The sequence below is a fragment of the Arachis ipaensis genome, chromosome B2 (genome assembly GCF_059453495.1).
Source record: "Arachis ipaensis isolate K30076 ecotype BB chromosome B2, ASM5945349v1, whole genome shotgun sequence".
Taxonomy (NCBI): Eukaryota; Viridiplantae; Streptophyta; class Magnoliopsida; order Fabales; family Fabaceae; genus Arachis; species Arachis ipaensis.
In genome coordinates, this window is record NC_142437.1 from 109034343 (window position 1) to 109048836 (window position 14494).

A 14494-nucleotide genomic window follows, 5' to 3' on the forward strand; every position below is an offset into this window, starting at 1 on the left:
AATCACCCAATCATCTTTTAGAAAAAGATTTTTAAAAAATAAAAAATATCTATTATTATTTAATTAAAATATAAAATACTAATTAAATACAATAGATATCCTCATTTACATTAAAAGTGTCATAATAATAATTATAAAAATTTTTAGTTACAAATATTAAAATTCTACAATTTATACATATTAATACTCTTAATATTACATTATTTGGTCTACTTATGCATATATACATAAGATTCAACTACTCCTTATTTCTTAATCTCTCATACTAATTAGCAAAAATTCTTTCAAGTAAGTTTAAATTTGTCATATTTTCTTACTAAATAAATTCAAATATATCATAATTATAAAATTAATTCATAATTTTAAATTTATATTTTGGTATTTTTTATTATTTTCTAAACCCAAGAAAGTTCAAATTTAGCACATCTCCTTACTAGGTATATTTAAATATGTCATTATTATAAAACTAATTTATATTTTTGGTGTTTCTCATTCTCATTCATTTTTTTAAAAATTTTTCAATATTGTACAACTATAATATAAAAGGTCCATGTCTTTTTTAAAATAATTAAATTTAAATTTTTAAAATAATAAACTGTATTTTAATTTATATTATATTTTAGTTGAATAATTATATGAAATTATATATAAATTATCAAATAAATATTTTGTTAAATATTTTTAATATAAAATAATTCAAATTTAACATTAATTTACATATTATTTAATCAATCTTTAAATAATATAATACTTATTAAAATACACTATATAGTATAATTAATTTACCTCTCCATGTATGGCACATGTCTCCCTTTAATTTAAGATAAATGTAAAAATTAAAGGATGGATTTAGAATTTAAAAATTTAAATAAAAGTATTTTTAAAATAAAATGTTATAAAAATTTCAGTCTATATCCCTAAAAGCTTCTAATATTCTTATTTTTGTAAAGATACTAAAAGAATCAAAATTTTATATCTCAAAACTAAAATTTTAATTTTAATCTCTTATCATCAAATATAATATTCAATCTAAGTTTTTGAGTAAGGTACCAACCCGGCCCCTGTCTATTTATCCGAATGACAACACGACCTTTGACAAAAAAAAACGATCTGTTTCGGACCTTGATCCTGTGCTTCGGTTGCCAACACGGTCCTTCTGTCACTTTCACGGTGAAAGATTGACGGAAATTGCTGACATGTCTAGATAAGCGGATAAGGTGGATGGCTAAGGTGGCTAGGTGGAAGGAGAAAGTGAGTGAGTTAGAGGACAGAGTTTCTGGCTTAAAGTTGTAGATTAAAAATTCTAGGCATGTTAAGGGTATTAGGGGTTTTAGTTACCCATTGATGGCTATTGTTTTTGTCTTTCGAGTTGTATTTGCAAATTTTTTCCAATAAATTGGGTAGGTGATAATAATTCTATACTGTTTTTCTTTTGGAAATGCCTGTGGCTAAAGTAGTTGTATCACATGACAATGTAAATTTGATTTTACTAAATGGAATAGTTCTGTTGGTTGTCTGAAAAAGATTGATTGTGTTGAAAAACTATAATGTGTTATAATCCAAATCTTACAATCTATAAAAAGCAATTCAATTATAACTAATAATAATATGTAACATTAACAAAGTCATAAAATTACCAAATGTCTACATCATGTGCATAAGGTGACTCCAAAAGTGGGCAACATATAGCCCTGTACCAACATCAGAGACACAAAGATAAACAGAGTATTATAGATTCATAATGGACATAGCTTATCAAAAAAGTAACCAAAAGAGTGTTTGTTATGGCTGTTTATAAACTAGTTTCTCAAAAAGATACCTATATTTGTTAAAATATAAATCTAGGACTACACTTTTAGTTCTTCCTAAGTGGCCTAAATCCAGGAATGGGAATGAACTTGAATAATCTTGATGCAGTCCCGAATGTTGCTGTTGCTATTGCGCGACACTAACTTCACTTTGTTGAGTTGGTTTAGGCACTGCAGATCCACTAGGAGCATTAATTACATTGTTGGATGAAAGTTGTGTGTTGGATGGAGCAAGAGGCCTCAAATAAGGTCCAATGATGGGAGGACTTTGATTCACCATAGAAGCAGGAACAAAGGTGGATGTAGTTGGTGGCCTAACAATTGATTGCTTCATCCTTTGTGGAGGTGGAATATTCAAGTTAATAGTTCAGATACTCCCTGTAAACAACAAATAATGTATTAAGTGCAAAAAAAAATTAGATATTTTTCTTTATAATGTAATTATGATTTATATTAAAACTTCTGCTTGGGGAGCAGACTGTGAAAGTGAAATTTCATCTCATTGTCCCACTGTTATGCCTCCTTTTGAAACTGATTTAGGTAGTTTCTTTTTTTATTTTTTTTTTGTTTTTGCTTTCATTTATAGTTACAAATAATGTACAACTCATGTCTAGGCAACAACAATTTCATGAACACATATTTCAATAAGTAACCCTGCAAACTACTCACCACCAGATCCAGAGAAGTTCCTGCAACATTGACATTCGGATTGTTTTCCTCAACAACCTGATCCTGTATGGATCATTATACAGAGATGACAATTAAACCCATTATCATTTTGTTTAATAACAATTAAACCCCTTTCCAACCTATAATGTCACACTTAAAACCCTTAACCATTTAGGTTATATGAGAAATTGATCCCTAAAGTGATCATACCTGTGTGGTGATAGCAGAGTCCACTGTTGGAACACTCCTCTTCATAGCTCTCCTTTCCTTCTTGGTCATAGGCTTCTAATTAGGATCTTTAGGTGGATTGGATCAAATTTTGTAGTAATGACTTGTTTGGCCACACTTGTTACAACTTACAAGTGACTTCAAATGTCTTCTTGGCCTTGTTGGAATGCATCTCTGTCTCAACTGAATCCATTCTTCTCTTCATTTTTGGACAATGAGCAACTTTTTTATATGTGGGAGGTAATGAATTTGGTAAATCAATTGGGATCAAGTATTCTTCACTATTAATTGGTTTAATGCAATGTGAGTAGGCTAATCTGATAGCATCTATTATGAGCCATTTGTACACAAAGTCCTCTGGCCTCAACCTCATCTTAGCTATGGCTGCAACCGCATGTTTGCAAGACATGCCTGCAAACAAATACATAAAACATACCAACTATTTAAGGAGATATTTATGTCCAACAAACTAACCATGTAAGAAGACATACATTTATAAAACAGACTAACCATGTAAGAAGATATTTATATTAGATAAACAAACCAACCAAGTTAAAAAGATGGAGTTATATTAAACAGACTATTTCATGTAAGAAGATATTTAACGAGTCTTAAACAAACCAACCAAATCACATGATGGAGTTATATCAAACAGACCAACCATGTAAGAAGATAAGCTGTATATGAGTTAGTTGCCAGATATTGCAGGTACATGTCCTATTTTGCAAGTTTACTCCAATTTTGTACCCTTGCATTTGAACTTCAAATAGTACCCTCTCACTATCACCAGCCCAGACTGCTGTCCACTTGGTACTCTTGGACTTGATAAATTGATCAAATTTCTTTTGTTGCACAAGGGCCAAGATACGAGAACCTCTTTTGTGCATAGCCATTTTTCTCATGATATAACACCTCAAGTCTTCACATATTATCAGAATTGGCTTCTTCCTGTATTTGACAATCTTGGCTTTCACACCTCATATATGTTATTTGTTATGTTGTCAATCTTGGGCCCATGACTGAAATATGCCTTGTACCACACACCAGGTTCAAACTTCTGCATATACTTCTAGGCTCCCTCATTCAATGTCTTTAACTTCTCCATGGTATTGCTGAATTCTTGAAATGTTGTACACCTAGAGCACTCCCAAATCATATTCTTAGTTTGTTCATCTTTACAATATTTTATGAAATTCTTCCAAATATGAAGAACGCAGTTTTCGGAATGCGCATTAGGGTTCACTTCCTTTATTGCTAGCTCCAAACCCTTCAACCAAGGATAGTCTTCACTTGCATAAGCTGCTCTCAACCTATATTTCTCATTCTTAATATATAATACATATTTACCTTCATACAAAAAATAATCTTTCAGAGCTTTCTTGAAGACTTCTATAGTGGAGAAAAATTGTCCAACCTTAAATTTTACCTCACCATATTCAGTTTTTTCATTAAAGAGTCATAGGCTGTTCTGTCCTCATCATCTTCAGATGAAACTGGACTATTGAACACCACACTTTCATAGTCATAAGGTTTCTCATATTCACTATTCAATTCTGCTGTAGTTGGGTTAGGTACATGATCTTCAGCTCCATCAGCAACATTTGTTACATCCCCTCCAATAGGCCCAGTTTTTCTAATCCTTCTTGGGCCTCCAACATCTGGGCCAAGCCCACTGTTCTCACTCTATATTCCTTGCTTATTAAACCCATCTCTAAGCACATATATTTTCTAGAGGCTCTTTTCTTAGCAGTTCTAGGTGACATCTTTGGCTTACTATCTGCTAACTTAAGTCTTTTTTTCTTATCTACACCAGTCTTATTGCTTCCTTTAGGTGACATCCTCTCTTTAAGCTGACTCTTCTGCTTGTTCTTCTTCTTCTTCAAACTATCATCACTGTTACTATCATCAGACTCATATCCATGAGAAGGAGCCTTATAAGCCTCATCCTTAGCACTTTTATATCCATCGTCAGAGGAAGATGATGATGAATAAGAGGATGAGCCCTCACTAGAAATCACAACTTCCTCGCCAACTCCATCACTAACTACCTCTGGCAGATCCACAAATGATCAAAGTAGATATAAAATTCATATGTCTCACTGTTTTTAATAATACCCTCCCTCATTTCATTAATCTCTTTATCCACGTTAATGGCATGAAGTCCAGACTTCAAATCAAAGGTAGTCATATTACACCAGTTCATAGTCTTATACTTCAAGTAGCCTAACTTTTTAATCAAAGCCACCAAACCAAAATAATTAATCAGGTCAACATCCAATGGTGAAAACCTATGGACTTTTCCATGCAAATATGTAAGAATTCCTTCATTATCCTTCTTAAAATTTTCTCCATGGTGAAACACATGGGTAACCAGACATTCAGCCATCTGAAAAAATAAAAAATCTTTATTAAATCCTAATTAAAAAATCTAAATATGTAACACATTTTTTAATCTGACATCAATATAAACACCCAATCCTAATAATCTGTTCCAACTTTCTTTAATTTATTACAAAAAAATTTTTTTTTAATACATTTCTACACTTTCATGTTATTTAAATACATAAAACTCCTAAAACATGGCAACAGAAATAATATTTTAACCTTTTTAAACCCTACTTTACGGCTGAATACAGACAGCAATGGTTACATGACAAATTGAGCACCACACACAAAAATAGATAAAAGGATAATAACGACACTAACCTCAACAATCTGTGCTGTCTACAGAATCATCCAAGTTCCATCAACAGCGGTGTCCAACTACCACCAACTTCACCGTGAGAGGCTTTGTCAGCAACTTTATCATCACTTATCACTCGCTAGATAGAGAAAAAGGTTCCTGCTAGGGTTCAGAAAGTAATTGTAAAAGAAGGTCAAAGAATTTTTTTGAGAGAACATATAAAGCACGAAACGAAATGGCTTCTGGAGAGGTCAAAACGACGTCGTTTGTATGACGTGGAAGAGGATAGATAAGTTCCCGTCCTTTTCAACAAGTCACGTGGACTTTCATTTTTCACCTAACCACTTTAGCCATTCACCTCATTTTTTTATTTAGATATGTTAGTAATTTCTGTCAATCTTTCGCTATAAAAATAATAGAAAGATTGCGTTGACAACTGAAGCACAAAAAATCGTTTTTTTTTTCATCAAAAATCGTATTATCATTTGTATAAATAGATAGATGTTGGATTGGTACTTTAGTGTTTAGTTTAAGTTTTTCTATCTTAATTCTACCTCCAAGAAATAAATGCACCCTAGGTAGCGTTTGGTGGAGAGACAGAGACGGAAAGACTAAAACCGAGAGACAGAGACTAAGAGACAGAGATTGAAATAAATTTCAGTATTCTGTTTGGTATAAAATGAGAGACATGAATTGAAACAAGAATAAAACTCTAATTTAATTTGTACAAAGGGTAAAATTAGAATTAATTAATTGAAATGAGAGTATTTTAGGTATAAAATATTATTAAAGTTTCAGTCTCCATCTCTAAAAATTTTAGTCTCCTGTGTCCCTACTTTTTAGAGGTACTGAAATACTGAAATTTTGAAGATAGAAACAAAAATTTTAATATCAATCTCTGAACCAACAAACACAATATTGAGTTACCGACTCTCAATCTCTATCTCATACCTCAAAACAAATGTTACCTAATAGATTAACAAAAAGGTAACAAAAGCTTACCCAAATTAATACTGAAGCTTTTAGAAAACCAATGCCTGTGTTGTTGATTGTGTGACAGCTAATTCAACTTGGAATCCACGGATTAAACTAATAAGTAATAATCCAGTGACGCATTAATCTGACAGGCCTATTATCGGTTAGGTTCATAACTATGGTCTATCCTTATTTATCACTTTTGGGGTGAACCATGGTTAGCTTTGAGTGATAAAAAATTGAAATACGGGGGACCACCATTCCGCATGACATTCTTCGAGGAAGAGATTGGATATACACCATGCTGGACAGTAGAAATTCTTCTTAATTATTCATCAGATTATGATTCCTTTTACTAAGTTTTGTGTAGACGAGACAAGAGCCCTCATTACAGTCAATGATCAATGCTTTAGTATTGATCAAATTATTTATTTATTCGCAAGTGGTTTAATTTACTTAAGTGTTAAAAAGATTTAAAAAAAAAAAAGGTGTAAACGACTTTGCCTACTGCAAAGACTTTTGTGATTGCCATTATTCTTCGGAGCTCATCATCTCGTGAAGTTGAAACTGTTCAATCATGGCTGCAAAACTTGAGGGTGGAGCGTATCTCTCTTCCTTTGTTGATGCTGTTTTGAAGAAGCTGTCTTCACTCGATGTCAACTCAACTCCAATGGCAAAGAAGCTAGCTGACCAGGACTTGCTGCGGAGGCTGAAGCTAAGTCTCCGTTCAGTTCGGCCTGTGCTCGATGATGCTGAGCAGAAGCTGATCAGAAATGACCAAGAAGTCAAGAAATGGCTTCTTGATCTCCAAGATGCTCTCTACATGGCTGATGACTTGCTTGATGAACTCTCCACTAAAGCTGCCACTGCCACTCCCACTCAAAGGGATCCAGGTAACTATTCTTCCATGTGTCACTCCATCGTTGATTCAATCTTGGAAGATAGTGATGATGATGATTATGAGATGGGCGTAGCTGACCTAGTTGATAAACTAGAGTCTATTGTTGAAGAGAAAAATGGTCTTGGTCTAAAAGAAGAGCCTGTCAGAGATCTAGAGGACATGTCATGGAGAATTGAGTCATCTCTGGTTGAAAGTTCTGAGATATTTGGAAGGGATAATGACAAGGAAGCCATCATAAAATTGTTGTTAGATGATACTTGTTATGCTAAAATATCTGTGATCCCCATTGTGGGAATGGGAGGAGTTGGAAAAACTACCTTAGCTCAGTTGGTTTACAATGACGAAAGAGTGGATAAATTTGACATTAAAGCATGGGTGTGTGTTTCCGACCAATTTGACATTGTTAAGGTTACAAAGACCTTAATAGAAGCAGCAGGTGGTAGTTTTTATAATGGGGATGCTTTAGATTCACTTCAAACTGAGTTGAAGGGTAAGTTGATGGGGAAGAAATTCTTGATTGTTTTGGATGACGTGTGGATTGATAATTCTTATTCCAGGCAGTGGAAAACCCTTCTGAAACCTTTTCAATTTGGAAAAAAAGGAAGCAAGGTTCTTGTTACAACTCGAAATGATACTACTGCCGATGTAGTGAAAACTATTTCAGCACACAAGCTGAGTTTATTGTCAGAGAGAGATTGTTGGTCACTTTTTGTGAAATGTGTATTTCTTTCACCTGAATCTAAGGAGTATTCAACTCTGGAACCTGTTGGTCGAGAACTTGTGAAAAAGTGCAAAGGGCTACCTTTGGCTGTAGAGTCGCTTGGTGCCTTGTTACGAACAAACTATGATGAAGAGGATTGGGATCGTGTATTGAAAAGTGAGCTTTGGGAAGTTTTTGAAGATCAAAATGACGAGATTATTCCTGCATTAAACATGAGCTATCATTATCTTCCTTCAAGTCTAAAGCGATGCTTTGTTTATTGTTCTTTGTTTCCGAAAGATTGTCTATTCAAGAAAGATGAGTTGGTCTTGCTATGGATGGCAGAAGAACTTTTACAGCCAAAAGAAAAGAAGGATCTGGAAGAAATAGGTTTTGAATATTTCGATCAATTGGTTGCCAGATCCTTTTTCCATTCCTCTAGTACTTATAACAACTTCTATGTCATTCATGATCTTATGCATGATTTGGCAACAGCTCGTGCTGGAGAATTCTACTTTAGAGCTGAAAAACTTGAAGAAAGTGTCGGGATCAGCAATAAAACTCGTCATTTATTGCACGACGCAGGAGGAAATTATCCCTTCTCACAACTTGTGTCAGCTTGTGACAGGGTAAAAGATACTAGGACATTTTTTGAAATAAATTTGTCTCGAAAGGATCCTTTCAATATGGAAAATGCTCCTCATGTCTTTTTATCAGAGTTGAAGTGCTTAAGAGTTTTGTCATTTAATACCTTTCCTCTTGATTCATTACCAGATTCAATAGGTAACTTGATCCATTTGCGATATTTGGATCTCTCGGATACATGGGTGGAGACATTGCCTGAGGAATTGTGTTGTTTGTACAATCTCCAAACATTGAAGTTGAATAATTGTCAACATCTGAAGAAGCTACCAAGTAATATGCAAGATCTTATAAATCTACGCCATCTTGATATTAGAGGAGCTAGCATTGAGGAGATGCCGAAAGGAATGAGCAAGTTGAAGGATTTGCACTTCTTAAGTGACTATATTGTCGGCAGGCATGCAGATAATAATGGAGTTAAAGAACTAGGAGCACTTGCAAATATTCATGAGTCACTTCACATTCACCAATTAGAGAATATCATGGATGGTGCTCAAGCTTTGGAGGCAAGAATTGCTGATAAGAAGCACCTTAAGGGTCTGTATTTGACATGGTCCTACAGCAACAGCTATATTGATGATTCTCAAGATATACTGAATAATTTAAAGCCTCACAGAAACTTGAGAAAGCTATCAATCAATGAGTATAAGGGTCTAACATTTCCAGATTGGTTTGGACATTCTTCCTACAAAAATATGACCAAACTGTACTTGTATGGCTGCAGCAACTGTTTAGAGCTTCCTTCACTTGGACAGCTACCCTCTTTGAAGCGCTTGCGCCTCTCCAACTTTAGAAAGCTACAACGTGTCGGTGCCAAGTTTTACAAAAAGGTTGGATCTTCTTCTCATGGGGCTGCCTTTCCGGTGCTTGAAAGTCTGAGTTTTTATGGAATGGATTGTTGGGAGGAGTGGCTTTCAGTTTCATCTGAGTTGGATGCTTTTCCTCTGCTTAGGGAGCTTAGAGTGCAAAATTGCCCTGCATTAAGGGGAGATTTGCCGAGTCAACTACCGGCTTTGCAAATCCTTTGCATTGATCGATGTGGTCAGCTTGACTTTTCTCTTCCAAGAGCTAATGCACTGCTCGAGTTATCAGTTGAAGGACCTCAGCAGGTGGAGGCTGTGTTGAAGGCCATTGCACACAACCAACTAGACTGTCTACAGTCTTTAAGCCTCGCAAGCTGTTGGTCGGCCACATCATTTCCAGTAGCTTCAATGCCCTCTTCATTGCAAAACTTGGTAATCAATGGTTGCCCATATCTAGAGTTCCCAATGCTTCAGCAGCAGCACGAGTCGTTACAGTCTATTTCAATATCTAACAGTTGTCATTCACTCACTTCCTTCCCCTTGGCAAGCTTTCCGAATCTCACCACACTCCGTATTTCATCATGTATAAATTTGAAGTCTCTTTTGGCATCAGATCCTGCTGCATCAACTTCAAAACTTGTCTCTTTAACGATCGAAAGCTGCCCGAGTTTGGGATCTTTTCCCACACTAGAGATGGTTGCACCCCATCTAGAAGATCTCTTGCTTCGAGAATGCCCAGAAATTGAATCCTTTTTTGAAGGGGGTTTGCCACCTAACCTGAGAGAGCTTCAAATCCAGCACTGTGAGAAACTGGTGAAGTACCTAGCATCCATGGACTTGCATGATCACTGTCTTATCCGTCTTGACATCCAACATCCATATGATAACATCACATCCTTCCCCTTGAACGGTTCCCTGCCGGCCTCACTTGGGACTCTCAATCTGCGAAACTTTCCGAGTCTAGAAATCTTAGACTGCAAGGGACTTGACCATCTCCAGAGATTATTGATAGAACGTTGTCCCAAGATGCAGGATGTCGCAGGGAAAAGCTTTCCTGCCTCTCTGTCAATGCTTTGCTTCAATGGATTTTCTTTGCTGAGGAATCGGTTTCAGACGAATGACAAGCACATTTTGTCCAAAATGTCCCGTGTCCGAAACATCAGAGTTGACGGTGCATGGATTTCTAAAGGTACAACTGTTTTTCTGTTATGTTTGTTATTTTGAATTTTCTATAACTACTCCTACTTTGTTGTTCTTTGTCTCCATCTGAATATAAGTTAACCTTGTTTGGAAACACTTCATAACCAATTCGACAAACACGATCCATCTTAGTACAATGACTTTGCGGAAATACTTCATTGTTTTGCAGATACACTTTACCATCTTATTCCAAACTCCTTTCCCCAATGCCCTTGTGTACAAGTTAAATTGGTTTGTTATAAACACAATTCTAGCTCCATGGGTTCATGTTTAATCTTTTACTGTTTATATTTTTTACCATATCATTGTCTATATTTTTTACTATATTCATATTTATATTACTAAATAATAATATAATATGTTTAAAAACAAGTGTAGTACTTTCTGATCTGTCAGCATTGTATGTTATTTTCTCATTGTGTAACTACAATGAAATTTTGTATTTAAGAAACTGTTGTTGAATCCAGGAGAATCCACTTAGGCTGCATGGCACCCCACCTTGCTAAAAAATGTCTCAGAATAGAACACTGCCAAATGCAGGAAAGTTTCTTAAATCCTGAACCATTGAAGTGATTTTGGGAAATGTTAAAAAGTAATAGGGTCTGCACGAGTAAAAGGCGAAGGTGATATCTTTGGGCAAAAATTTCTTCCTCATTGAGGACGAAAGGATCTCTATTCCCATGTAAGCAGCATTGAAGTTGAGAGGAGATGGATTTGATGTCACAACATCTTCAACAGGTAATTCGTTTCATTCCTACTAAAAGTTATTACATGTTATCCAATTATATATTTTCTGATTCTCTAATTTTGTAATATTTTATGCCTGAGCATGAGACTGAATTGTGATGATTTATATTTAGACACACAGACTTTGTTGATAAAATGAAGTGTTATTTGTTACCTTAGAGAAAGTGCCATTATACTTATTGTATTAGTTATTTATTGATGTTGCAATACTCTTGGATTTGATCATTTGATTGAACTATTCTTATATTCAAACAGAGAACGGAGCATCAAAGTGGACTATTGTAGGTATGTTCTTACTCTTCATTACTACTAGGGTTGGTTCTGTATCATTTCGCTATATGCACGGTATTCCTTCTGATTCTGGTTTTTCGTGGGAACCAAAACAGATAAACTTGTGTGTCAGAGGTTTTACTTTGCTGCGAGCAAGGATGTAACGGTCACTGAAATCCACATTGTATAGCATCTTTGGTGAAAAAGGTCAGTGAACTAGTTAAGCACTAAATCAATTTGATCAGCTAAATTAAATTAAGCCCAAATTTACATAATAATTCTCTGATTAGAGTTTTCATTTCATTTAGGCTGATTATTCTTTTGTCCTATAAAGATGATGAACTCCACCATGGGGAACTCAAGACAATCTTTATCATCCCAAGTAGGAAATGAAGGAGCAGAGGACCTTGGATAAGCAAGGAGAAGAATGTGAAATTTTAAGATGGTTGTGATTTTGATTGGCCAAAATTTCAGATTTTGAAATAAAAATTTTATAATCACATTCACATACGTAAATAAAAAAGTGTTCGGTCCAATTATTATTTATTACTTCAAAAATTATGTATATGATAAAATTTCATTGAATGAGATTATGAGAATTCTTAATTTGATTGCTTCAGGGTCATATTTGCTTTTATAATTTATTAAAAGAATTAGGAATGTGATTCTTTTAACCTTAGTATAACACTCCAATCGGTATTATAGAGTGAGTGATCCACTTATTTCCACTTTTTATGTAGAACTAAAACAATACTTAAGAGAAGATGTTCAACATCAAAAATGCTATTTGTTACGGACTGCCAAGAGTCTAGCCCCACTAGCCGTCGGGTCGGGGCACCACCCCTGACCCAAGCCCAAACCATCCTTCCCAACAGGAGGGGCACGACGGGTCGGCTCCTAACACCCGACCCGGGCATGCCCGCCTTACCTTCCGTTCGGCTCATGTCACCATTCGGGTCGGTACCCTCGGGGCGGCACCCGAAGTCCGGAACGACCTGCCCCTTCCACATGGGTTAGGACAGCTCACAAGCTCCTTGGCCAGTGGGATAGGTTATCTATGGGCCCGCCCAGCACAGTATATAAGGGGAGAGGTCAGCTCTCCCCCCGAGGTATGTCACACTTTTTACCTAATTTGGCCATCACTTTGTACGGACACTGACTTGATCGTCGCAGTGTCCTTGCAGGTGGCCACCCCCCTCATCACATCACCTCCGGCGTCCCCAGCTTGCAGTCCACATCTCGTTCAGCTCCAAGTCGACTCAGGGTTCATCCACTCTCCCTCCCATCATCACCCGACCCGCCGAGCATCCAAGGTCCCGTGAAACAAACATTGGCGCCGTCTGCGAGGACCCTGGAGTAGACATGGAGCGACTCCCTACGTCGGAGGAGCTTCGCGAAGGAGGAGGGGCTCGCCTGAGTAGGGCGAGTTTGACGGCTCGCGCCGCGGAGCACCCGTGATCCTCCGTTCAACCTAACCAACAAATCTACACCAAGACTCCCGAAAGACGTCCCTTCGGAGGGACTGGAGCCGATAGTGCCAAGATCATGCAGGAACTCAGACACAGAGTGCAGAACCTAGAACAAGAGCTGGCAGCGAGGAGCCGATCCCACGGGGACGTCAGCCGCTCCCACGGCGACGCTAGCTGGTCCTGCACTCGCACCCGATCCCCCTCGCGACGACACGAGAGCCGAGAAAGGAGCCCAACAAAGCGCGATGAGGCACACACGCCGGTGACCTCTCGACCTCACCAAGGCAGATCCGAGAGCCGCGGGGAGTCTCAAAGAGGGAAAGCCAAGAAACAACAGGAACCCATAATCATGGGAGCCACCCATTTCCACCCCTCGATCCTCAAGGTCCAGCTTCCGAAGAATTTCGACAAGCCAACGGACATGAGGTACGATGGGACTAAGGATCCCTAGGAGCACCTCACAGTTTTTGAAGCAAGAATGAATTTGGAAGGGGTAGGCGACGCAGTCAGATGCCGAGCATTCCCTGTGACGCTGGCCGGCCCAGCGATCCGATGGTTCAACGCCCTCCCGCAAGGGTCCATTACAGCCTTCGTGGACATCTCCCAAAGCTTTCTGGCTCGGTTCACGACACGCATAGTCAAGGCAAAGCACCCAATTAACCTGTTAGGGGTTACCCAAAAACCCGGAGAGCCGACAAGAAAGTTATTGGACAGATTCAACGACGAGTGTTTGGAGATCGACGGCCTTACGGACTCAGTTGCCAGCCTTTACCTAACAAACGGCCTGCTAAACGAGGACTTTAGGAAGCACCTCACAACTAAGCCCGTTTGGACCATGCAGGAGATTCAAAGTGTGGCCAAGGAATACATTAATGATGAAGAAGTCAGTCAGGTCGTAGCCGCCAATAAACGGCAGCTCCCTAACCCCTCAGCTCAGCAGGCCCCTCAGGTTGGCAGATATAAGGAGACTCCCAGGGACGGAACCCCAGCCAAGCAACACAAACAACCCCCACGAGTGGAAGGTTCACAACCTACACGCCACTCACGGTGCCCATAGTGGAAGTTTACCAGCAAATTGCAGACAAGGGAATCCTATCCAGACCCAGACCACTGAAGGAGAGGACGGGAGGCAACAAAAGCATGTACTGTGATTATCACAAGGGTTTCGGTCACAAAACCCAGGACTGCTTCGATCTCAAGGATGCCTTAGAGCAGGCCATCAGAGAAGGAAAGCTGAGCGAGTTTTCCCGGCTCATCAGGGAACCGAGGAGACGGGAACGTGAACGTTCCGAGGAAGATGATAAACCACTTTTTTATGGTTTATCTTGTGTTTAATTGAGTGGTTTTTATCAAGTCTTTACCCACTTATTCATATGATTTGTATGATTTTATAATCCCT

The 14494-nt window shown here is 37.6% G+C and overlaps 1 protein-coding gene across 3 annotated transcripts; it reads left to right on the forward strand.

The window, feature by feature from the left end:
* Positions 1–6798: 6798 nt before the first annotated feature.
* On the forward strand, positions 6799–12232 carry LOC107625739 (putative disease resistance RPP13-like protein 1). Of its 3 annotated transcripts, none has more exons than XR_015904853.1 (5): positions 6799–10598; positions 11077–11347; positions 11612–11641; positions 11743–11833; positions 11935–12232. XR_015904853.1 is itself a non-coding variant. In XM_021116190.2 (2 exons), exons 1-2 carry the CDS (start codon positions 6941–6943, stop codon positions 10952–10954), a joined length of 3834 nt encoding a protein of 1277 aa, XP_020971849.1. In that variant the 5' UTR covers positions 6799–6940; the 3' UTR covers positions 10955–11014. The 3 variants fall into 3 exon arrangements, 1 of the variants encoding a protein (XP_020971849.1); XR_015904854.1 differs by having other exon boundaries at positions 11961–12232; XM_021116190.2 differs by lacking the exons at positions 11077–11347; positions 11612–11641; positions 11743–11833; positions 11935–12232 and adding an exon at positions 10779–11014.
* Positions 12233–14494: the final 2262 nt, after the last annotated feature.